The 27,361-nt window shown below is 42.3% G+C and overlaps 1 protein-coding gene across 1 annotated transcript in view; it reads left to right on the top strand.

The window, feature by feature from the left end:
• Positions 1–27,361, top strand: part of tmem259 (transmembrane protein 259) — a 90,045-nt gene that overhangs the window by 24,312 nt on the left and 38,372 nt on the right. Inside the window, exon 2 of the mRNA XM_067230067.1 lies at positions 5,743–6,066. Within this exon, the coding sequence (XP_067086168.1) occupies positions 5,743–6,066 (324 nt within the window). The remainder of the gene's footprint in view (positions 1–5,742; positions 6,067–27,361) is intronic.

Raw genomic sequence — 27,361 nt, 5'->3', positions numbered from 1 at the left:
GGGGCATATTTTCAGTTAGCAGATGGTACTGTTTGAATCGCGATTCCATCTTCTACTGCCGGGTAACGTCGTAGAATAATCTTCAAAAGGGGTTCTTTATTAATGAATGAATGCAATGAGTAGGCTAAATGCCTGAAAATATCACGAGAAGGGAAAACTTAAAAGGACGTTTAAGTCATAGAGATTAGGTCAATTTTTACACCGGTCTACCAAATGTATTCGTTTTGATTCAGCTATGACGCTGCCTCTTGCAGGGGAAATGAGAAGACATCTATTTCATTCTACACTTCACCGTATTTTGAGTTGTAAATGAGCAGCAAAAAAATATGCTTTTAAATCTATGTAATGTTTATAAATAATAAGTATGCATTTTTATATAAAATATACAGAAATATCAGTTGTAAACATTTCATAAAAAACGGACCCCCCTGTGCAACCGACGCAAGCAAGCACACCCTACAATTTCCCCAGAAATTGTACCCTCTCTAGTTGGGTGTGCTTTGCCTTCGGCAAGGGTACAACCTTTGTTCTCTCACATATATATATTATTTTTAATTTTTTTTGCCCCCCTTAAACTCAGTCAATATTTGGTCTACATAGACAACGTAGGTGTCAAAAGTTTCGTCTTGGTAGCGATTGAGTTGCTTCTATTGGAATTTACGTTCCGTTGCATGGTTTAGGCTTAAGTTAAGTTTTTGTGGCGAAAAGTGAAGCTAACGGTGGCTAATTTGCTAGCCACAGTCACTGACGTTACTAACGTCACTGCGTCACTAACGTCACGAAAACACGCGTGACTACCTTTGGCAGAACATTCGTTTCGCATCTGTTAACTTGGGGGATAGCTAGGCTAACTATAGCTTTACTGCAAGGCAGCTGCAGAAACGCCACAAGAAAAGAGGCCAGGGTGATAACTATTTACTCATTTTATTTTGTGATATGACACACAATTGTGATGTGTAATGTACAATATAAGCTGATATTATTAAGGAAGTACATCTACTTTCGGAAACAGTAGTCTACTATTTCACTGAAGTATTAGCATCATGACATTAGCCTCTGTTGCCCGGGCAACACATACTACAGTGGTCTATGATGCATCTGTTTTCAATCGTTAAAATAAAAATTCCTCACAAATACATTTTCGTTGTAGGATTTATTATGACATTAAATTACAAGTAAACGATTTGTGGGTGAAATTATCATTACCTGTGGTTTCAAACCAGTGCAGCTCACTGCAACGCTGTAGCCTACGCGAGACACTACAAAAACATCTACACAGCTGTTTAGGAAGTCAAACGGCCACAGAACATGTTCGGCACTCCCCTTACTTAAATCAAAAGTCTAACTACTAACCTGAACTTCATTGCCACAGCCTAAACTTGTCAATCTGTTCATGAAAATAATTAATTTCAGCCTAAACTGTACAACGGAATGTTAAATCCAATTCAACCAACGCAATCGCTACCAAGACGAACACAGCAGTAGTCTAGTACTGCACCGTAGTAGTACAATTTGCAGCTTCTCCGCACAGGGCTATATCGCATTTTGCGTTGTTACTGACAATGATCGCTACCAGTGAGCTTTTTATGAATGAGCGATTTTCCACTAAATAAATGTCAAGCTTATTTACGTTTTTGGGGGCATATTTTCAGTTAGCAGATGGTACTGTTTGAATCGCGATTCCATCTTCTACTGCCGGTAACGTCGTAGAATAATCTTCAAAGCAGGTTCTTTTTTAATGAATGAATGCAATGAGTAGGCTAAATGCCTGAAAATATCACAAGGGAAAAACTTAAAAGGACGTTTAAGTCATAGAGATTAGGTAAATTTTTACACTGGTCTGCCAAATGTATTCGTTTTGATTCAACGATGAGGCTGCCTCTTGCAGGGGAAATGAGAAGACATCTATTTAAATCTACACTTCACTCGTATTTTCAGTTGTAAATGAGCAGCAACAAAAAAATGCTTTTAAATCTATGTAATCTTTATAAATACTAAGTATGCATTTTTATATAAAATATACAGAAATATCAGTTGTAAAAATGTCATTCAAAAACGGACCCCTGTGCAACCGACGCAAGCAAGCACACCCTACAATTTCCCCAGAAATTGTATCCTCTCTAGTTTCATTATAAAGTTTGTTGCCTGGCCCTTCAACCATTACGCAAAATTTTATTTACTGGCTAAAGGATGTCACGCACGTTGCAGGTTAGATTGCAGTTGGTCTATAAATGCGTACCCCGATATCAACATAGGGACCTCTCAAAATGCAGAGTTTTGTCTGAGGCTGTCATCCAAACTATACACAGCGCGTACGCTCAATCCACATCAACACAATGGCAAACTTTCTCTCAGTTGTGTGAAGGCCAAAACTTTTGAATGCTTTTTACATCGCTGTTTGACATGGAACTAGCCGCGGATTCAGTAAAGTTTTACGCAACGGCCGTCTCGACTTATCATGAAGGTTTTGGTTGAACAACTCTTTTCAGCCACCCGTTGGTAAAACTGTTTCAAAGAATGTCAGCGCCCAGGTGGGATCTGCCCAAGGTGCTGGAAGCCAGGGCCGGATCCAGGGAGGTGCAGGGGTAGGCTATGCCCCCCACCCCTTCTGACTCTTTCTGCTGTGCCCCCAGCTCCTTCTGACTTCAGCCAAAAATGTTATAAGTTGAAGGTATATGAAAAAGATACAGATAGTAAAGTGTAGCATGGTGTTTAATAATAAACCCTGCAATTTCATACTTCTGTTTCCATTTTAATCTTTAGCCTATTTGTTTTCATAGAAGATACAAGGCTAGTAAGACGTTAACAGTACAGTATAGTAGTCTTTTAGCTTGGTTAGTCACCGGTTGTTCTGTGCATGCGTGTTTGTACAAAGAAAAACCTGTTATCATGCATGGATGTCTGATCCCCAAACCATCTACTACTGCCTCTGCTACAAGGGATATTGGAAAAATCCTACTCCAGAGCAGGCAGAACGTGCTGGTCCTAGTGGAAGCAACGTTACCGTTGCTGTGGGTGCTGTGAAGGCGAGCATGGTTTGAATGACAGTCGGTTCTGCAAACGTACCCCCATTTCAGTCAAGGTCCCGGGCATTCAACCCAAGTTGGTATCGCTCTCGAACTTGGTTAGAGTACTCAGCCAAGCTAGATGCATGTTTCTGCTTCCCCTGTCGACAATTTGGAGCCATAAATGATAGACATAACCTTCACTAAACAAGGTTTTACCAATTGGAAAACGGCAATGTGTATTTTACATAAAGCTCAAAAAACGATTTGGCGCTGAAATGTAGGCCAAAAAAGTTGCTTGCATGCTATGCGCAGAACCGAATTTAACTTGTCAAAGTTGAGTAACGACAGTTCAGTGGGTAAAATGGGAGTCAGGTGGCTGAGCGGTTAGGGAAGCGGGCTATTAATCAGAAGGTTGCCTGTTCGATTCCCGGCCATGCAAAATGACGTTGTGTCCTTGGGCAAGGCACTTCACCCTACTTGCCTTGGGGGGTATGTCGCTGTACTTACTGTAAGTCGCTCTGGATAAGAGCGTCTGCTAAATGACTAAATGTAAAATGGACATACAGTGAACCTCACAACCTCGCAAATCTCACAATTAAAAAATTTAGCTGTAAAACAGTCGGTTTTGAAAAAGCTCCACCTTTTTTGGCTCTGGTCTGTACCTTTGTCATGCACCAAAATTTACTGCGCGCTGCTGTGTGTGTACTTCCACGGAATTACAAAGAAGAATGTTTTTCAAGGATATTGAAAATGGACTATGGTCGTAAATGCAGTGTTCAGAGAATGCTGACACTCTTCAGGGTCTTCCCAAGGAACCAAATACTCGACAGGCTGTGATGTTTGTCTATGAGAAGATCCCTGTGCAGTTCGACCCTCAATTACACATTTGCTCGAACCATTTCACCAAGGACAGTTTTGAAAACCTGGAACAATGTAAAGCAGGATTTGTTATGAAGCTGTTGCTGAAAAGAGGTGCTGTTCCGACCTTGATGTTCATCACAACCGCAAGCTGTAGTATGATGTTAATTGCTAACAATTATTAGCAATGCTAACGTATCCTTCCTGTATCTAGCATCAGTAGAATGTGTGATGATTTAGTTTATTGGCAATGGGGCTAACATTATTTCATGTTCCTGACTGTGTTTCATTCAAATAAATAACCTGTGTTGTCATGTAAATCTACAATTCTAGATGCATGTTTGTCCAGATACATTTTTCAGCAAGATAGCTAGAGCTAACTGAAGCTGAGTTGAATCACGATAGTTTGTTTGCTAAGCTGTAGCAAAGAATGTTCTTCTATACTCTTTGGCTGTATTGCTAACGTTACCCACCTAAGTCCATCGCGTTTGCTTCGACAACAGAAGTGGAAACAACTAACGTTATCATTTCAAATTATAACTAGTCAATCTGTTGAAAACAGTGTTGTGTAGACACAATAGATTTATTTGTACGTTTTTATTTAAAGTCTCCACCTTCGATGTTTCAGTGAGTTCTGTTGGCCGCGTTGCGTCTTTGCTCTGCAGCTTCACTCGTTGCAAGCCAACCAATCAGCGTGCAGCTCATCTATATATTCATGAGCATACCATAAAAGGAGAAAACCTAGCGTTTCATTCTGGGGCTATTTCACAGGATGCATCAGGGCTCATAAAACAGCACCTGGGCCATTTCAGTCAATCACCCCTTTAAGTGTGGACGTCCCTATTTAGCATCACATTAAACCCAGAATATGTCTTAGGTTTTGGCTAAGCCCTGAATGTTTACAACGTCTGCCTCCGCTCCTGATTAACACTCGGATCGATAAGCATTCTCAAAAATGGTAGTGTGGAAGAACTTGGGATATCCTGTGTGCTTACATTATTCACTAATCAATAGAACTAGTCATTGGATACTAGTTAGTACGTTCTCATGTAAGCTTGCTATTAATAAGAGTATATTGTGTCTATGTGTCAGGGTTAATAGACGTTCGGGGTCAGGAGAAAGTACTGGCTAAACGTTCCTTGTCATGACTACAAGGAGAGCTCCAACTATGAACTCTCTAGTCTGAGAGTTGTCATGTGTTGGGAGCAGTGAATCTCTTTCTCTGAGACTGTTGAAACGTCATTACTGCCTGACTGTCACAATCTATGTTTACATTCTTGTGCCCTATAAAAGATGGTCCTCCGGCTTTCAGAGCTGAGAGAGACATGATTGAGACCTAAGCCTGGTGTCGTGTTGTCATTTTATTGTCAGGGGTCTGGTATTCTCTCCCAATCTGCAGATTGATAATACTTAAAATCCAGAACTCAACTGAACTTAGTCACTCCGTTTATGAAGAGACGGACAAAACACTTTCTTCATCAGTAGTAATATAAAAAATAATACAATCTGGTTCCGTAATCATGATACCCTCCAGAAATGGGAGTCAGGTGGCTGAGCGGATAGGGAATTGGGCTAGTAATCAGAAGGTAGCTGGTTCGAACTGTGCCTTTTTTCCACTTTACGAAAGGTAGGCTTCTGACTCATGCACAATCATGATTGAGATTATATATATTTTTGATTGTGTTACGGTTATATTTTATATGTTATATTTTTGGTCATAGTTACTGTAATTTCATGTTGATGAAATTAATGGGTTGTATCTGCAACTTAGTGCTGCTCTCACTCAACTCAATTATGTCTGTTTTCTACATTTGATATTGACACGTTAGTGCTTCTTGTTAATGAATTGTATTCTGTTTTTGTCCCTTCTTTTCAGGCCCTGTTTGTACTGTTCATTCTGGCATACATCCATATTGCCTTCTCCCGTTCACCTATCAACTGTCTGGAACATGTAAGGGAGAAATGGCCACGTGATGGTATTCTGCGTGTAGAAATTCAACGCAACTCCAGCAGGGCACCTATATATCTGCAGTTCTATGAAATTGACAGTATTCAGGGTCTGGTGAAGAAACCTGAAGGAGAGGTGGAAAGAGAATTCCATGGCGCAGCAGCAGGTGGATTGGACCTGTCTGCTTTAAATCAGGAAGAGGAGGAAGATGATGAATTGACCCTGGAGATGTTTGACAACAGCTCAGTACAGGTAAGCTGCTTCACTTTTCTGATGGGGTAGGGCAGGGGTGGGCAATTAATTTTCCCGAAGGGCCACATGAGAAATTGGGGCCGTTGTGGCGGGCTGAACCAATAGGCTGAACTTAAAGATCCTGTAAACTGGAATTGAAAATGAGTTTTAAGTTCATTACACCACAGAAGAATGTGTTGTTAACTACTCATCCAAATTCGAATGAAAAAAAACCACCGACAAGCATGAGGCTTGAAATCGTGAGAAATCAGAGGTCTTCTCTGCTTGAGACTGGGGGGGCCTGTCGCCTGAAGGAGCTGAATCTCCGCCCCCTCGAATTTATTGAATTTAGCAACAAAAGCAACACTAGCTTAATCAATTGCAGATATCAGAACAGACCTACCTGCAGTCTCTGAATGTTTTATGTATTAATTACTTTGTCTTTGCATCGTACCAGCTGAGTAACAGAATGCAACCGTCTGTGATCTGATGTAGATTGGTCATTTTTTGGCTCCGCCCATTAAAACCTGATCTGAAAACGGAAGAGAAACTGTTCTCCGGTCTAACTCCACATTTCAGTGCGACAAAGTTTTTGCGCTTTGCACATGCTTTCGGGAAATAATTTCACACGTATATAATGTACTGAGAAGCAAATCATGGAATTTTCTTTATAGGATCTTTAATTCTGCTCAAAATTAGGACCCTAGTTTTATCTGACAGTGCCACCTTGCGAATTGGATAACCATGGACTGGAACAAGATAATCAATATTTTCCTGCAGTAGTGAATGTAGGTTACGGCTCGACATTAAATTATAACAAGAAGAAGAGGAAGTGAATGTAGCTTTTTTCGTAACAAGATGGACACGAATCAGAGTGTAAGTAGCTGAGAATCACACGTGGTTATGTGTAAAACAATTCTGGGTCTTGAATTGGACAATAAAGTTAACGTTAGCTAGCTAACTTCAACTTTGCTGTAGAAATCATTTCACAACACGGGAGTGGTTTTATACATAGCCACACGTTAACATACATAGCTTATACATAGCTTTACTGTTAACAACCAAGTTGAAGAGAGAAAGTACTATTTGTGGGGAATACTGCTTTGGTCGCACTCTTTTTGGTATTTTGGTAGTCGCGAAAATCTAGAAATGTGGTTCTGAAACTTAAGCTTCAAAATGTTGCTCTCGAGTGGTTGATGGGGTGGAGGGAATGATAGAGTTGGATTGAGCGATGCAGGTGTATTTGGTGGAGGGGTGGATGGATGTGATACTGCGATTGTTATTGTTTATTAGGAGTGTAACAATATATCGTGGTACAATACATTGCGGTACAAAAATGTAACAATATGTATTGTGGAGTCATGACGATATGTTTTCGATATGACATTCGTTTTATCCTATTGGTTTAGCTACCTATCTTGCACCTACGTCTCGCGTACACACAGCATTGAGCATTCACAGCTTGAACTGGGCAGTAGCCTAGCAGGGCAAAATGAGTTTGACTGATATAGAACAGTGGTTCTCTAACTGTTGTACGCGTGCCCCCTTCTAGTGATACGCAGAGGAATCTTAGAAATATTTAAATACTTTAACCATGATATCATTGAAATGTGATTTTAAATAAGTTTTGCCTTCCCTATAATATTTTAGCTTTGAAACAAAGATAAATGTTGGCACACGCTAGGACCAAACTGTTTCCCGGGTTCCTATTACAGTACTATACAACAGTGACCGGACATAATGTAGCTATGTTAGCCTGCTGCTGCTACATAGGCTATTACTTTGCTTTGATTCATGTAAAGTAGCATGATTATACGTCAATATAAGGCAAGGTAGCGCGACGTTGATGCAAACGTTACAAGCTGATGCTGCACATTATTCAAGACACAAGTGGATATATATATATTTTTTTTTACTATTCACAGGGCATTTGTCATTATCTCCATTACTTCAAAAAGTCACGTGAAAGTGTAAGGGTTTTCCTCCTTCACTCGCAGTCCACCGGCGTGCGAATACAAACAATGACGTTATGGTGGCAAAATGGAGTCTGAGTGGTGAGGGAGTCGGGCTAGTAATCTGAAGGTTGCCAGTTCGATTCCCAGCCGTGCCAAATGACATTGTGTCCTTGGGCAAGGCACTTCACCCTACTTGCTTCCCTGTACTTACTGTAAATCGCTCTGGATAAGAGCGTCTGCTAAATGACTAAATGTATGTAAATGTAAAATAAATTAACACAGAACTGGATGATATCGCAATTTAACTTTACTGATGATGGGCTTATCGTATTGATGCAGCCACAAAAAAAAGAAGTTTATTTAGCTTCTTTCTCCAGAGGGGCAGATCAGCCAATCAGGGAAAACAGGCTGTTGCCCGGGCCACACTAGCCTGTACCTGTGCACGTCCCTGAGGGTAGGCTTACTACTGTAACGTCGGTCATAATGGTGGTACTTGGAGTCAAATATTTTCTGAGGTGGTACGGGGTGTAAAAAGTTTGAGAACCACTGTTGTACACAAACATTGTTACTTAACATACAGAAGTTCAAATAAAAATATTTGCACATTCTTGAAGTTGATTTAGAATTATTATTTTTTTTCTTTCTGGGGGGTTCAATGTATCTAGATACGTATCGTATTGTGACGCCAGTATCGGGATACGTATCGAATCGTGAGCTGAGTGTATCGTTACACCCCTATTGTTTATTATTGTATATATATTTATGTATATGTATCCATATCTGAATAATCAAATTCTCCAGAGTTTTCCTTGTTTCTTGCCTCTCTCAAACCATTCAAATAGCCTAACTTGTTGCGATCTAGTGACACTGAATAGTATATTTCGTCATCCAATTCGCTAGGTGGCGCTGTCAGATAAATCTAAGGTCCTAGAACTGCTGTCCTAAAACTGCGGTCCTGAAACTGCAGCTCTCAGGCTCTGCAGGCACATACTATTGCCCGTAGTGCCGATTCAAATTGTAATCCTTCAAAACAGCGACATGTTCTCCACAAACTAAGCACACAGCTTTTCCTTTGACTTCAGTAAACAGATACTTAGAGGTCCAAGTCTTGTTAAAAACTAGACATTCTGTATCAACCTTTCGTTTTTTTACTGTGAGCGGACATTTTCGAGGGCTAACCAGCAGCTAACTCTGTGTCTCCTGTCGGTGAAGTTGCATAAGTGCACATACGTAAATCACCTTATCACTGTAGTCTTTCAGGACTACAGATTTCCTACCGCTCACATTTATTGTTCATTTTTGATTTACCTCACGCGGGCCTGACTGGGACAAACCGCATTTTACGGATCCCCGTAAAATGCCCAGGTCTGGGTTAGGGTTAGTGTGGTTAGCCTTTGTTCATAAAATGTAAGAAAGATAATGAATTACCTTTTTCTTTTTCTTTTTTTACTTTGATAGGATACTAATGTAACTGCAAGGAGGTTTGAGTTTCCGGACCTAAGTGACCTAGATGTGAAATGAGGGGTGAGGAGGTCCTGGAGATGTGTTCCGATTTCCGTGTCCGGGTGAGAACCCGGGAAGCACTGTTCTGAACATACTGCATCCTCTGAATGGTTTTTGCTGGTAGACTTGCCAGCAGAGAGTTGCAGTAGTCAAGACGGTGGCTTGAGCGCAGACGGGAGCGGTTAGGGAATCGGGCTAGTAATCAGAAGGTTGTTGGTTCGATTCCCGGCCGTGCAAAATGACGTTGTGTTCTTGGGCAAGGCACTTCACCCTACTTGCCTCGGGGGAATGTCCCTGTACTTACTGTAAGTCGCTCTGGATAAGAGCGTCTGCTAAATGACTAAATGTAAGACGGGAGCTGATGAATGCGTGCACCAGCTTTTCTGCAGCATGTTTTGGTAGAGAGGGTCTCAGCCTTGAGATGTATCTCAGGTGGTAAAAAGAGGTTTGACAGATCGATTTAATGTGTGCATCAAAGGACAATGATGAGTCCAGCTTGACACCCCAGGGTTTTTCCTGCATAGAGAAAATTTTGGCGCGCGCCAATGCTGTTTTCCTGAGCGCCAATGACAAATCCCGAGCGCCAAAGGCAAAAAAAAGTCTGCGATGAAAAAAAACAAAGCTGTGTTCATCATGCGTGCAATGCATGTCAGCGAATATGTTCTCAATAGTATGTTTCAAGTAGGCTACAGCCGAACCCTCGTTCTGTTTTGATCAATAGTAATCGAGTTGCTAAGCGTGTCTTCTTGTCTGATCAATACGCAACTGTGAGGTGCGCGAATGGACAGAGTGGCCAATAAACTGTCGTTCCGCTGCGAGGGCCAGCCCGACGTGCACGAATACACCTGTAAAAATGCAAATGAAATTTCCACTCAAAATGCTGACAAAAGTTTGATTTATGATTTCAAATGCAGCCTCCATTGGTATTCTTAACCTGGAATGATAATATATAGTGCAGTGTTTCCTCTATGGCTAAATGTCTGCCGCCACGGTATCAGAAATCAGGCTGTACAAAATGTTATGCCGTCTATCAGCAGTGATTGTTAGAGTGCATGTCGGAGAATTGCACGGACACGCGCTTCACACCGCAGTTGAGATTGCGTGTGTGCGTCCTTGAGAACTGCAAGTCGTGTAACTTATGTTGTCAGTTCTTTTAAGCCTGTTATTGTATAAGTCGATAGTTCTTGCAAATTTAAATCAAGTTAACTGGTGATTTTCGTTGTTTGTATTCTTCCCCTGCTAGCTAAATTGCACATGTATGTTGATTCGATAGCGATTGCTGCCCTTGCTCAGGTTTGTATTTTAGGTGCATTATTATGCTTAAGTAGTTTTAATTAATAAAAAATGGGTTTATTGTTAATTTGCTACAGAATGCTTAGCCTATCAAGATCAAATGAAGCAGGCAGTGTACATGCCTTAATCGATAGGCTAGGCTACTGACCATTTACAATAAGTTGTTACGTCAATTATTAATTGGCAGCATTTATGCCATTTACAAAATACTTTATGAGGGGGGGGGGATGCAAAACACCTGGGAATAAATACATTGATTAGAAAAAAAAACTTAAAAAAACGAATATATATATTTTTTTTGAGCACCGAAGACCCATTTTGACCCAGGAAAAACCCTGCATTGTGTTGATGGGTTTGTCCTTGTACATGCTGAGTGAGCGGGAGGCAATCCAGGAGGTTGAGGAAGTCAACGGCCAGCGGGCACTTAGGGGCATCTACATGGATATTAAAATCACCAAGTACCACCATCCTGGAAAAGGTGGGGCACAGGGTTGTGAGGAGATTTGAGAGATCTGATATAAAAGTAGGGGTTAGCTCTGGGTGGTCTATAAATAGAAACAATTAGCAGAGGTTCAGGAGTGAGGCTTCTGGCAGCTAAGCATTCAAAAGATGAGGAAACAGGGACCTACAGTTCAACCAGGCCGAAAGTGTCCCGATAGAACACTGCCAGCCCCCCACCACGGCCAGAGCTGTGTGCTTTTTCGATGTATTTATAGCCTGCAGGAGCCGCCTCATTTAAGGTGAGATAGTCACCACTGCAGTGCCAGGTTTCACTGAGACATAGAATGTCAATGCCATGATCAGATATAAAATCATATAGTATAAGTGATTTGTTTGTGAGAGACTGGATGTTCAGGGAGGCAAATTTGAGAGACTTCTGTTTTTGGGGGCAGGGTGCGTGTTTTTTGAGAGGGCGAAGATTGTTTTTAGATCCGTGAGTGGTAGTGTTGGCACAGTGCAATCACGTCCTTCTAGAATTAAGCAGCACAGGGATTGGGAGGTTCCAGCAGGGGGAGCCATCCCCTGGGCCAGAGCACTGGAGAACCAGGGCCTGGGGTGGAGGAACAGCTTCCGGTGTGCGGATTATCGTGGTTTAGACCACGATATGATCCAACCACGAGTGTGAGTTCCGTCAAAGGAGAACAAATATACAAATTTTGGTTGCATAGTGCGACCAAATTGGTTGCACTCTAGAGCCCTGATGTGTATTATGTTGTAACACTTTGACTTAAGCCTGCAACAGAAAACTAGATTGCTGGCAGAAGTGAATCCTTTCTCCCGCTGTTTAAAAGCCAATTACTGCTTGTTAGCTTCCTAACAAAAATGCTAAATAACATGAGATCATTAGATTATTTAATCTTCTTAAAGATGCTGTAAAGCAAATTCCATGATTGCTTCTCAGTACATTATATACATGTGAAATGAATTGCTAAAAGCATGTGCAAAGCGCAAAAACTTTGTCACACTGAAATGTGGAGTTAGATCGTTGAACAGTTTCTCACCCATTTTCAGCTCAGGTTTTGTTTGGGCAGGGTAAAACGCTCAGAGTTGTGGTGGCTCCCAAAATCTGTGCACCCCCCCCCCCCCCCCCCCCCATCTGCTCTGTCTGGGTTAAAAAATTACACTTGGCTTCAACTGTTTCACTAATGAACCCTGTGATTGATAGCCAATGAAATTCTGAAGTCTACAGGTTTAGGGGTAGCTTTGGAACTTTTCAATTTAGAAACGGGTCATTTTGACCCAGTGAAGAGGAAAATACATTTTTATCCTCGCACTCAATCAAATTCCAGGACCCTGCTTTCATGACTTTTCCTAGATATGCGTTTTATCAGCCATTCATTTATTTTCAAAATCTCACCGGGAAAGGCAAATTTAAGGCTATTTCACTCCTGCTTACTGTTATATTGCTGCCAGGTGCGCGTTCTGCCATTTTCTTTCCTTCATTCCAAGGCTGCGATTCTGTTTTCTATCAACAGATGCCGCAAGTGCTCCCGTATGGGAGTCTTCTGTTATTCAGACAAAGTTTAAGATGTAGTGTATAAATATACCTAATATGTATAGTTTATACATTATAAAATGATAACAAGAGTTTAATTATACGAAGTGCATTTGTAGCGGCAATAAGAATTTACGATTGCAAATAAGCTATGTTTTGTAAAGCAGATAAACGTAACTAATAAAAGCATTTTTGCAGTATTCAAACATGGGTCTAACGAATCATTAACCGATAAAATCACCAATGAAAATTGATTATGTAAGGCGAATTAGTGGATACTCAAACTATAGTTTGCGATCAGTAGGTCTATAGAAGGAGCTATTGAAATAGTCTCATAAACATTCAAGGGTCTGATAGATCCAGTTATCCCGGCAAAACCGTTATTACCTTCACTTTCAGCTACTAGTTGCACTATCAGTAATATTGCACTATTGTACTTACATTTACATTTAGTCATTTAGCAGACGCTCTTATCCAGAGCGACTTACAGTAAGTACAGGGACATTCCCCCGAGGCAAGTAGGGTGAAGTGCCTTGTCCAAGGACACAACGTCAGTTTGCATGACCGGGAATCGAACTGGCAACCTTCGGATTACTAGCCCGATTCCCTCACCGCTCAGCCACCTGACATCCCTGTACTTCACTGTACTTCACTTAGTTTAGAATAGGTTTGGATTAGCAATAGGTTATTATGTGTATTTAGGGTTTAGTATATTGTATTATTCATATTTATATGTATATTTAGGAGGTTTACTTATTTAAGCTTAGCATAGATGTAATTTATGTTCTGTGTACTTACAGTTAGGTCCATAAGTATTTGGACATTGACACAGTTTTCATCATTTTGGGTCTGTATACCACCACAATGGATTTGAAATGAAACAATCAAGATGTGCTTTTAGTGCAGACTTTCAGCTTTAATTTCAGGGTATTTACATCCAAATCAGGTGAACGGTGTAGGAATTACAACACATTTTATATGTGCCCCCCCCCCTTTTTAAGGGACCAAAAATAATTGGACAAACTAACATAATCATAAATCTAATTGTCACTTTTAATACTTGCTTGCAAATCCTTTGCAGTCAATGACAGCCTGAAGTCTGGAAGCCATAGACATCACCAGACGCTGGGTTTCGTCCCTGGTGATGCTCTGCCAGGCCTCTACTGCAACTGTCTTCAGTTCCTGCTTGTTCTTGGGGAATTTTCCCTTCAGTTTTGTCTTTAGCAAGTGAAATGCATGCTCAATTGGATTTAGGTCAGGTGATTGACTTGGCCATTGCAGAACATTCCACTTCTTTGCCTTAAAAAACGCTTTGGTTGCTTTCGCAGTATGCTTCGGGTCATTGTCCATCTGCACTGTGAAGCACCGTCTTATGAGTTCTGAAGCATTTGGCTGAATCTGAGCAGATAATATTGCCCGAAACACTTCAGAATTCATCCTACTGCTTTTGTCAGCAGTCACATCATCGATAAATACAAGGGAACCAGTTCCATTGGCAGCCATACATGCCCACGCCATAACACTACCTCCACCATGCTTCACTGATGAGGTGGTATGCTTTGGATCATGAGCAGTTCCTTCCCTTCTCCATACTCTTCTCTTCCCATCATTCTGGTACAAGTTGATCTTGGTCTCATCTGTCCATAGGATGTTGTTCCAGAACTGTACAGGCTCTTTTAGATGTTGTTTGGCAAACTCTAATCTGGTCTTCCTGTTTTTGAGACTCACCAATGGTTTACATCTTGTGGTGAACCCTCTGTATTTACTCTGGTGAAGTCTTCTCTTAATTGTTGACTTTGACACAGATACGCCTACCTCCTGGAGAGTGTTCTTGATCTGGCCAACTGTTGTGAAGGGGTTTTTCTTCACCAGGGAAAGAATTATTCTGTCATCCACCACAGTTGTTTTCCGTGGTCTTCCGGGTCTTTTGGTGTTGCTGAGCTCACCAGTGCGTTCTTTCTTTTTAAGAATGTACCAAACAGTTGATTTGGCCACACCTAATGTTTTTGCTATCTCTCTGATAGGTTTGTTTTGATTTTTCAGCCTAACGATGGCTTGCTTCACTGATGGTGACAGCTCTTTGGACTTCATATTGAGAGTTGACAGCAACAGATTCCAAACACAAATACCATACTTGAAATGAACTCTAGACCTTTTATCTGCTCCTTGTCAATGAAATAACGAACTCCCTTTATGAGGGAATAACATACACCTGGCCATGGAACAGCTGAGCAGCCAATTGTCCAATTACTTTTGGTCCCTACAGTAGGCCATTCAACCAAAAACAGGTTGACAGCAGGCGCTTTTCGTGTTTTTCACTCTCCTTCCTGTTAAAAGACAGACAGTCCGTCTGTCCAATCAGGAGTTAAATGCAATTTTTTATTGAATGTACTTACTGACACAAGAGAAAGTAGTTTATCTCAGAAAATATATCTAGTTAACCGAGAAGTGTTCAGTGACGCTGCTTAGAATGCTCATTCACCCAAAAGGTGCAACAAAAATGTTCATCTTGTTTTGTTACACTATTCCTTTAATAAAACGATTAGAACATAATTCTGTAGCCAATTTAGGCTTAACCTAAGCCTGACGTTAATAACACTGAATGCCGGTGTAAATGATAAAACATGTTTTATCATTGTTATTGCTGTTTTATAACAGGACTCCCATTGACATTCATTCACTTATTTAACTAATATAAGTCCGTCTCATGGCAATTCAGTATGCATAAGCCACTTTATCTCAGTATCCGATTGCACTATGTTGACCATTCACACTGCTCATTCTATTCTTATTTTTATATATATTTTATATTTAAATTGTTGTATTCTTAGATTGTTTAGTTCTTAGAAATAGTCAAACTTTTGTACTTTTTTTTTATTTAAGATCTGTATATGTTTAGTGTTTTGCACCTCCCTGCCACAGTAAATTCCGTTTTTGTATAACATACAGTTAGGTCCATAAGTATTTGGACATTGACACAATTTTCATCATTTTGGTTCTGTATACCACCACAATGGATTTGAAATGAAACAATCAAGATGTGCTTTAAATGCAGACTTTCAGCTTTAATTTCAGGGTATTTACATTCAAATCAGGTGAACGGTGTAGGAATTACAACACATTTGATATGTGGCCCCCTCCTTTTTAAGGGACCAAAAGTAATTGGACAATTGGCTGCTCAGCTGTTCCATGGCCAGGTGTATGTTATTCCCTCATAAAGGGAGTTCGTTATTTCATTGACAAGGAGCAGATTAAAGGTCTAGAGTTCATTTCAAGGATGGTATTTGTGTTTGGAATCTGTTGCTGTCAACTCTCAATATGAAGTCCAAAGAGCTGTCACCATCAGTGAAGCAAGCCATCGTTAGGCTGAAAAAACAAACCTATCAGAGAGATAGCAAAAACATTAGGTGTGGCCAAATCAACTGTTTGGTACATTCTTAAAAAGAAAGAACGCACTGGTGAGCTCAGCAACACCAAAAGACCCGGAAGACCACGGAAAACAACTGTGGTGGATGACAGAATAATTCTTTCCCTGGTGAAGAAAAACCCCTTCACAACAGTTGGCCAGATCAAGAACACTCTCCAGGAGGTAGGCGTATCTGTGTCAAAGTCAACAATTAAGAGAAGACTTCACCAGAGTAAATACAGAGGGTTCACCACAAGATGTAAACCATTGGTGAGTCTCAAAAACAGGAAGACCAGATTAAAGAAACATCTAAAAGAGCCTGTACAGTTCTGGAACAACATCCTATGGACAGATGAGACCAAGATCAACTTGTACCAGAATGATGGGAAGAGAAGAGTATGGAGAAGGGAAGGAACTGCTCATGATCCAAAGCATACCACCTCATCAGTGAAGCATGGTGGAGGTAGTGTTATGGCGTGGGCATGTATGGCTGCCAATGGAACTGGTTCCCTTGTATTTATCGATGATGTGACTGCTGACAAAAGCAGTAGGATGAATTCTGAAGTGTTTCGGGCAATATTATCTGCTCAGATTCAGCCAAATGCTTCAGAACTCATAGGACGGCGCTTCACAGTGCAGATGGACAATGACCCGAAGCATACTGCGAAAGCAACCAAAGCGTTTTTTAAGGCAAAGAAGTGGAATGTTCTGCAATGGCCAAGTCAATCACCTGACCTAAATCCAATTGAGCATGCATTTCACTTGCTAAAGACAAAACTGAAGGGAAAATGCCCCAAGAACAAGCAGGAACTGAAGACAGTTGCAGTAGAGGCCTGGCAGAGCATCACCAGGGACGAAACCCAGCGTCTGGTGATGTCTATGGGTTCCAGACTTCAGGCTGTCATTGACTGCAAAGGATTTGCAACCAAGTATTAAAAGTGACAATTAGATTTATGATTATGTTAGTTTGTCCCTTAAAAAGGGGGGGGGGCACATATAAAATGTGTTGTAATTCCTACACCGTTCACCTGATTTGGATGTAAATACCCTGAAATTAAAGCTGAAAGTCTGCACTTAAAGCACATCTTGATTGTTTCATTTCAAATCCATTGTGGTGGTATACAGAGCCAAAATGATGAAAATGGTGTCAATGTCCAAATACTTATGGACCTAACTGTACGTCTTGCCGACGTTGGCCGGAAATCGAAACGTTGCATTCTATTCATAATGTCGGACAAGCATCGGCCCATGATCGGATTTCTTCTCATCCCTGTGCTCTATTTCAAATGTCTCAGATAGGTCGGCTCATCGTCGGCTCATAACTGACTGTTTCAACAAGAACGTTCCATTATGCTCATTCCATGTTGTATTATTGCAAGCATATCTCGAGCCGGAGACTCACGAGTCAGAGGCGCTCACTTTTTAAACCGTCATTTATCTTCACATCAGAAGGAGCAGTATTATTCGTTGTTAGGTAAGTAAATGGAAGTAGAAAAATATCAAAAAGTTTTGCGATAAGTATGTTGCTTGTAGCCTATGCCTACAACAATGTGTAAAGTTACTGTAATGAGCTAGGTTTGAGTGAGCTCAAGGCTATAGCTAGTAGAGCCCGACCGATAAAGGATTTTTAAGGCCGATACCGATACGAATATTTGGTGATTTAAAAATCCAATATCGGCCGATATAAAAAAATATTTAAAAAATCCAGAAACGCGTAACAAAACAAACTGATTTCCCTAACAGTAGTTATTTGTAGTTTACATTTAGTCACTTTTAGCAGAAGTTCTTATCCAGAGCGTAAATACAGGGACATTCCCCGAGGCAAGTAGGGTTAAGGTGCCTTCCCAAGGACACAACATCATTTGACATGGCCAGGAATCGAATCAGCAACCTTCTGATTAATATCCCGATTCCCTATCTGCTCAGCCATCTGACTCCTGTTATTATTTCCTCACTAAAATAATGTTAATGCAGTTTCTGATAAATAAAATGTATACAAATACAAACTTAAGATATGAAACTTAAAGTCCTTTGAACAAAAACACACACACAAAAAAAGAAGAAACATTAATATTCATTTATCAGCCATTATAAATGCCGATACCGATAGTTTGGAAAATGCCCAATATCGGCCGATAATATCGGCCCGCCGATATATCGGTCGGGCTCTAATAGCCAGCGCAAAGGTAACCCAACCGGCTAGCTCTCAACACACTGGTCAGATTTTTTTTTTTTTATGTAGCCTATATACTCTAGAGCTAAATAAACATATAAATGTCATGTCAAAGTGTTGTATTGTAATAAATAACCTAGGCCTAGATACACATACACATTTTTCTAATTTCGGCAGTTACTGTAACCAAGGGTGTCAAGACAGAGTCGGAGGGCTGCGGAGACAAATGGAAGACACGGAACTGTAGGCAAAGCTGTATATATTTGTTTCTCTGTTTCGTTGTTCTCTCTTTTCTGTGTTGGAGTTCTTTTCAGAGCTTGATGGCATCAACAATCCAGCCTGATAAAAAAAAATCATTAACTTGAATTGTGTCTCTTAATTATAATACCCACAAAGAAAATCCAGGTTGAATCAAGTAGCTAACTCCCTGGCCCTGTCTATTGCTGTAATTTTAATATTGGCTACAGTAGGCGAGCTAGTCTAACGAGAACGTTACTGGATCAATTTATGGGTTGACAGGCTTCCTTCGATTGTTATCACAGACCTGTCTCAGACCAATGCATTCTTTTAGAAATTCTTTGGCTTTTCGTCAGAATTCTGCGCTCAAATGTTTGGGCCTGGTTATTGGCAACTAGTCTTGCCTTCGTCAACGAAAATTATGACTAAATATCGTTGTCAACGAACCTTTATCAAGAGACGCAACGTAAATTCTGGTCATGTGACGATGACTATAATTAAATGTATAATGCAATATTATTGAGGAATAAAAACTAGACGAAATGTAGTTTACAAAATAAAAACGAGACGAAATGTTATAATGTTATTTTGTCTCGTTTAGTCACGTTATTATTATTAGCTAACTCATGAGGCTGTGCTTAATGTGTCTCATTTTAACGTTAGCTTTAGACGTTAGCTTTAAATGTTACCCACTGGAGCTGAAACCGACTGAGAGTCTGAGACAAACGTGTGGGACTACCGTGTGTGTTTGTTTGAGAGAGTGTAAAGTGGGTTACCATGTGTAACTAGTGTGTGTGCGTGTCTATTTGTGTATTGAATACCTTATTCTAGACCAATACATTAAGCAAATGGTTTTGGCATTAACATGCCTCCCCAGACTACTGCTTAGACTACTTCTGTTTTGATGAATAAAAAATGTATTGACTTAAACTAGACTAAATGTCATCAGTTTTCGTCGACTAAAACTAGTCAAAAATGTCATTAGTTTTCGTCGACTAAAACTAGACGAAAATAGTCATGACTAAAATAAGACTAAAATGCTCAGACTTTTTGTCGACTGAAACTTGACTAGACTAAATAAAAAGAGTATGAACGTGACTAAAACTAATAAAAACTAAAATGACAGCTTGCCACAAAGATTAGACTAAATTAAAATTAAAACAGGCCGCCAAAAACAACACTATTGGCAACAAAAGAAAGTCGGCGGAGTGGAAAACTGTCACTAGGGCTGTAAATGCTGTGGGTTTGGAGAACCGGACCATGGCAGAAATTAACCCGTTAAGGAGTAGCGTTGCATATGTGATCATTTGAAAGCGGGACCCCAGCGTAGCATCGCACGTGTGATTTCGAACATTCCAACTGACTATTTTCTGATAGACAGAAACTATATGACAAACTCTATAGTATGGCTTCAAAATGTATAATGAGGAAGCTAACAAGTAACCCTAGCAGGAAGTAGCATTGCTACGAGTATTATGCTAGGTTGCTAGGTAACAGAAGCTAACTAAAGCTGGCTAGCTTCCATTTCGGAAAAATAACTCACTCTGGTGGGAGCTTCGGGAATATTTAGAACTCACGCATCTAAGGGTTGAGAAGAAATAGTCGGATGTAAAACTCGAAAATAAGAAACGAGTGGTGGTCCTTGGGAGATGGATCCGTGCGTCATGCCTCCTGTGCGTCATGGATGAGCCAGAGTCAGGCTCACAGAAACAATTGCATTTTTCCATGCCAATCTTGTAGTTGTACAGCACAGCGAGTATATATTTCATCTGTGGTAAATAATCTGTGTTGCGTGCAATATTAACCATATACAGAGGGTGACATGCATTTTTTGAGTGATTTTGTTGTTCGTTTGACACCCTCAAGTTTAACAGAAGTTATTAAGTGGTGGCGGATTAAACAGTTAACTGCATTTCCCGTTTGGGTTTTGGCATTTTAATGTAAATCATCCACATCAATGATCAAACTTTTATTAGCGGAGGTAATTATGTTTTTGGAATAGTCAACGTCATAGACATATGACAGTAACTATTGGAAACTTTTGTGATGTTTGGTGAGTTTCGGCACTTTTAATTTAGAATTCGCCACGTTACAGAGCCAGACAAGACTTTGCGGACGGCCCACACATTCTCACGTCTGCTCAAAAGTTTGCGTGACGGCCCGCACATTCTCACGTCAAGTACATTTTTATACATCACACCGTGTGAGTGAAAACCAGCGTTCGCAAGATTTTTGCGGTATACATGAGGCCCTAGGACACTTCACCAACTCTCCACTCATTCTCCTCGGACCATGCATTTAATTGGCTTTGACGGCCATCAGGTCTTGGCAATTCCTCATTCACCCTCACGTCTAACAGGTTCAAAATTATACGGCTGCGGGCCATCATACATATTGTGGTTCTTGCCACCTCTTCGTCATCCCAGTCAGTCCCCATAGTTCTAGTACTAGGCTGAGGCTAGTCTCCTCCACGTCTCCCCAACGAGACGTCATCACCGAATTGCGTAAAAAAAAACACGCTAATACCAAAAACGACAAAAACTGGCCTTTAACACCATTTGGAGAATTTTTTTAAATTACATACATATCTTGAGTGCTTTATGTACCTATTAATTGACAGTGGTGGTTAACCTGCAACATGGCCTTTAAACAAGGCATCCGTCGCTTGACAAATTACAATTGCCTCGATTTTCAGTGACGAAATATTGCAATTCCCATCTCTCCTGAAAGCGGCGGCACTCACTGTCAACTTTCCACTTTTTACTTGCAGTTGCCATGTTAGAAATGACCAGAGAAGGGTTTGCGGCAAGTTGCGCAGCCAGATAGCATGATTAGAGTGGTGCTGCCACCATACGGTGGAAGGAGGAATAAAAAATTAAATAAAAGATTTAACAGTGCTAGTGGGCCATAAATAATACATTTTAAGACCGAAGCTGCGGGCCGTATGAAATCTGACCGTGGGCCTTGATTGGCCCCCGGTCCGGACTTTGGACACCCCTGCTTTAGTACAAGTCTTAATACACTGACTATCACTCACACCGATCTTAGATTTTTGGACTGTCCCTTTGTATGGTCGGCTAGGGCGCGTGGTAGTTCTCCTCGTAGCAGGGGTGCTAGCATCCTTCGTCTCTCTGGAAAGATGAATCTCCGCCATCCCCATCTGCCACGTCTATATCTTCCGGCCTTCTTCAGCCAGCGACCACCAATCCCCGTTTCTGGTCCCGCCCCTTCCAGAGTCAGGCACCTGTGGAGAATCACAACCAACCCCAATACTCTCTTGACAAGTCACCCAACCAATTGATCCATTACCACCCTTACCATGTTCACATCCCCACAGTAACCTTTTAAACCAGATTGATTAACCTTTTCATAATCCTGTTAAATTTGCCTGAAAACGCCTAAACAGCATACCCAAAGTAAATTGAAAGCTGTTCTTGAACCATTTGGAGTACATGCATGTAAATGATCTCTTTTGAAAGCTGACACTCTGAAGTTATTTCCCCTGTTGTCAGGACCCCTGTCAGTCCTACTGGTGAAAGTGAAAGTTTCTATTTCCGCCTAGATTTTGTTTTGAAAACAGAGGCCTAGATGTGGTAGGTATTAGCTGGAAGACTAAATTGGACCACAGGTTGAAGCCTTATCCAATTCAAATCAAAAGTCAAACATAATACCACAATATATTCATATTTGACACATGTTTTTATAAGAGTACATACAGGTGTTTTCTAAAAGGGCCTTTTGGAGACTCCAAAATGACCCTTTGTAACCAAGGTCAAATACTTAAGATAAAAAGGTATTATTTTTCATAATTGTTATCTCTAATGAAGGGGGGGCGGGGGGGGCAGGACGCACAGACCTAGTTGGCTTTAGAGGGCTGTCAACGGGGCATGGAAGCTCCTATTGGGTCAAACAAGGTGTCAATCGAAAGGGGAGGGTTCAACGGACATTTTGATGCCTTCATATCGTAAATACTCCGTTGCTAACCGGAGAAAAGAACACTTTTATGTGAACAAGTTGTTTCTTCCGTCGGCTAACTTGCATAATGAAACAAAGGATAATGGCTATTCATGAACGTAAAACATTGTATTTGGACGAATTACTTTACATGGTTAGATACTTTGAACCCTTGGGAATGTACGCAGATCAAGTTTTGTTGTGTTGTTTGCATACCTGGACGACACGGAACCTTTGAGGGTAAGTAGAGACATTTGGCTTTGTAAACAACACCAAAGTGGTGACTGGACAAACACGTTGACTAAACTTGTTGTTGTGACTCGATCTTGAAATGGTTTACATATCTACAAGCACAAGAATCGTAGCTTTCCAATGATGTATAACATGTGTAGTAGTCTAAAAAATATATTTATTAACATTTAGTGCGTAGTAACAGGGGGGAGTAGGGGGCAGTGTTTTCGGTCCCGCGGGCGGGCCCGGACGAAAAACGTGGTCGTCCCGACCATTACCATTGCCTAAAGCGGAGTGCCGCAAATTAGTGTTAGTAAGAATTGCCTGGTGGGTATTTCCCCCTAGGCTGACCATAGGGCCTGGTACAAGACCCAGCTGCCCCCCATGTTTCAATCCCACATCAGTACTAGGGGTGGAAGGCTCAGGCCATAGCACGGAAGCAGCTGCAGGTGGGGGGCTGAAATTTGGTCTGGTTGCTCAAGGATGGGGGAGTCCAGTGCAAGATCATTGGTCTCTTATCAGGGTCACAGTTAGGTTTAAGGTTTGGTGCATTAGTGGTAGAGGAACCTGGCCCAGAATTTGGGGGTGCCCAGTCCAGAATTCGGGCGGATGGGATCTCTGAGCCTGGATCAACCAGCTGGGTTTCTTCCAACTGGGGTACGGGATCAGACAAATTAGGAGATGCCAGTAACAAGCTTAATGGGAAAGACACACGCTCCGGGGGACATGAGGGCAGAGAAGTCTCGAAAAATTTGGACTAGCCCACTAGTTGTATCACTTGACTTATATGTTATACCAAACAAAAAAACTTTACTGAATAAATGTATTAATATGTCATGATATCCATGACATGGCAAAATCCATATCATGGCACAACGTCATACCGGTATTCGTGTTCATACCGGTATACCGCTCACCTCTAGGATACGGATTTGGCCCTCCCTGCCTTTGGGCCGGATTACGTACACTGGTTGATCTGGACGTACCTGGGAAATAACTACAAATGGCTTGGGAAACCATCGGGGTGCAAGCTTCCCTTGGGCCCTCCTTCTAAAGTTTCAAGTCAAAACGCGTTCCCCCAGGAAGCAAGGAGAGTGCTTGAGGACCCTTGTTGTACTTGATCCCTGGCCTGCTGGTGGGATGCCTGTTTTTTAACCCTTGCGTAAGCTTCACATAGGGAGCGGTGTTGGTGGTAGACCCACCCTTCCAAGGTTTCTCTCTTCTCTTTGTTGAGGGGGCGTGACATAATGTAGCATGTCTAAAGGCAGGAAGGTGTGACGCCTAAACAGAATATAGTGCGGGGTCATCTCAGAACTGGAATGCGTAGTGTTATTGTATGCCTGAACAAGAAAGGGTACCCTTGTGTGCCATTGAGAATGTATCTCCGGATCCAGTGAATTTAGCATACCCAACAGAGTTTTATTGAACCGTTCACAGGCACCATTTCCCTAAGGGTGATAAGGGGTGTTGCGTGCTTTCGGCAAAGCACTGGTGAGAAATTCTGCCTTAACTCTTTTGTGGGCAACTCACCCTCTCGCAGCCAGTTTTGCAGTTGGCAGAGGTCAAGGTCCTGCATTTGCTGTGCCTGCCATGGGTCTTTCAAAGATTCTGTAACTTAACCCTCTAGTTCCAGACTCACAACTTCCTCCCGTAACTCTTGAACAGCCAGTGCATTCACCGCCTGTGTACCCGGTAGCCTGGACAACAAGTCTGCATTCTGATTTGAAGACCCAGGCCTGTAATTAATATCAAAAGAGTAATTAGCCAGTTGTGCTACCCACCTCTGTTCAACCGCCCCCAGGCGAGCAGTGTCCAGGTGCACTAATGGATTGTTGTCTGTAATGTAAAATGTAATGTAAATGTAATCACGGTGAACTGGGCCTCCCACAAATAGTCTTTGAATTTCTCAGTCACAGTCCATTTAAGGGCCAATAGCTCCAGTTTGAAGGAGCTGTAATTCTGATCGTTATGCTCGTATGGGAGAAGGCTGCGGCTGGCATAGGCGATGACCCTCTCACTGGCCCCTTGGATTTGGGCTAGAACGGCTCCTAGGCCCTCCAGACTGGCTTCCGTGTGTACTTTAAGCGGGTGGGTAAAGTCTGTGAAGATTAGTATTAGTGCAGAGAGCAAGGCTTGTTTTAGCTTGTCAAGGTGGCCCCTGGGTCCAAGCCACAGGGGCCACCCCACGCCCTGTCGTGCCTTGTAGTAAGCCGTGTAAAGGGGTCGCCACTCTGGCGAAGACTGGGACAAAACGTCTGTAGTAGCCCGCAAACCCCAAAAAGGAGCAAACTTGTTTCACTGTAGGCATGGGCCTTGCAACCTCCCAGTAGCCACTCTCCAGATCCAGAGTTTACATTTATTCATTTACAGACGCTTTAATCCAAACCGACTTCCAAGAGAGAGCTTTACAAAAGTGCATAGGTCACTGATCATAACAACGAGATAGCCCCAAACATTGCGGGTAGCCAAAACATGAAGCATACATTGTGAAAAAACTAATAAGTGCCAAGGGCAAGAACCATAAGAGCATGTAGTTAAACAAGTTACAATTAAACAACTAAACAACATGAACCTCAAAAGTGCAAGAGTGTACCTGTAGAAAGCTAGCATTTACATTTATTCATTTAGCAGACGCTTTTATCCAAAGCAACTTCCAAGAGAGAGCTTTACAAAGTGCATAGGTCACTGATCCTAACAACAAGATAGCCAAAAAACATCGCGAGTAGCCAAAACATGAAGCACACATTGTGAACAACCAAAGTAAGTGCCAAAGGGAAGAACCATAAGAGCATGTAGTTAAACAAGTTACAATTAAACAACATGAACCGCTATAAGTGCAAGTGTACCTGTGGGGGGAAAAAAGCAAGCAACAGTAATAAAAACAATATATCACAGCGAGAACAAAAATTTAAAACAGTTACCACTAACCTCAAGAGCAACAAGTCTCTAAGCAAGAGTCATTGTGATCCTTGAGGAAACTAACATCGGGTCAAGCGAACCATTCCTAAGTACCGTTGTACTCCCGGAACAAGTGCGTCTTGAGCCTTTTCTTGAAGGTGGAGAGACAGTCAGAATCTCTGATGGAGGTGGGGAGTTGATTCCACCACTGGGGGGCCAGACAGGAGAAGAGCTTGTGTTGGGACCGGGCGGTCTTGAGCGGTGGGACCACCAGGCGGTTGTCTGAAGAAGACCGTAGGTGACGGGGGGGGGGGGGGGGGGGGGGGGGCTGTAAGGCTGCAGGAGAGACTTGATGTAGACGGGTGCAGTCCCGTTCACTGCTCGGAAGGTCAATACCAGGGTCTTGAATCTGATACGGGCCATGATAGGTAGCCAGTCTAGAGAGATGAGGAGCGGGGTAACATGGGAGCGTCTGGGTAGATTGTAGACCAGGCGGGCCGCTGCGTTCTGAATCCTCTGAAGAGGGCGGGTTGCACATGCTGGGAGACCAGCGAGCAGCGAGTTGCAATAGTCCAACTTGGAGAGGACAAGTGCTTGGACTAGCAGCTGGGTGGAGTGCTCAGACAAGTATCTCCTGATCTTCCGGATGTTGTAGAGGGTGAATCTACACGACCGGGAGACCACAGCAATGTGGGCCGTGAGGGAGAGCTCGTCGTCCATGGTAACCCCAAGGTTCCTGGCAGAGGATGAAGGGGCCACCGTCGCAGATCCCAGGGTGATTGAGAGATCGTGGGAGATGGAGGGTTTAGCCGGGATGATGAGAAGTTCTGTTTTGGCGAGGTTCAGCTGGAGGTGGTGCTCGGTCATCCAGGCGGAGATGTCTGTGAGGCAGGCCTCAATCCTAGCTGAGATCCCCGGATCGGTCGGGGGGAACGACAGGTACAGCTGCGTGTTGTCAGCGTGGCAGTGGTAGGAGAAGCCATGGGAGGTGATGATTGGTCCAAGTGAGGTGGTGTACAGAGAGAAGAGGAGGGGTCCAAGGACGGAGCCCTGTGGGACACCAGTGGAGAGCTGGCGAGGTCCTGACAGTTTGCCTCCCCAGGAAACCTGGTAGGATCTTCCCGACAGGTAGGATGAGATCCACTGGAGTGCAGTGCCAGTGATGCCCATCTCAGAAAGTCTGGCGAGCAGGATCTGGTGGTTAACCGTATCAAACGCTGCAGAAAGGTCCAGCAGAATGATGACGGATGACCTGGAAGCCGCTCTGGCAGACTGGAGGGCAGTGGTGACTGAAAGGAGGGCAGTCTCTGTGGAGTGGCCAGTCTTGAAGCCCGATTGGTTGGGGTCAAGCAGGTTGTTCTGAGAGAGAAAGTTAGACAGTTGGTTAGATACAGCACGTTCAATTGTTTTTGAAAGGAAGGGTAACAGTGATACCGGTCTGTAGTTCTGGAGGACGGCAGGGTTAAGGGAGGGTTTTTTGAGTAGAGGGGTAACTCTAGCCTGTTTGAAGGCAGAGGGGAAGGTGCCAGAGGTAAGAGAGGAGTTTAGGACATGGAGAAGAAAAGTTATGATGGAGGGGGAGATGGTTTGAAAGAGAGGGGAGGGGATAGGATCAAGGGGACAGGAGGTGGGGCGATGAGAGAGAATGAGGTCAGAGATCTCTGCCTCAG

The sequence above is a fragment of the Osmerus mordax genome, chromosome 26 (genome assembly GCF_038355195.1).
Source record: "Osmerus mordax isolate fOsmMor3 chromosome 26, fOsmMor3.pri, whole genome shotgun sequence".
Lineage (NCBI taxonomy): Eukaryota > Metazoa > Chordata > Actinopteri > Osmeriformes > Osmeridae > Osmerus > Osmerus mordax.
This window is presented reverse-complemented; position numbering and strand designations above follow the sequence as displayed.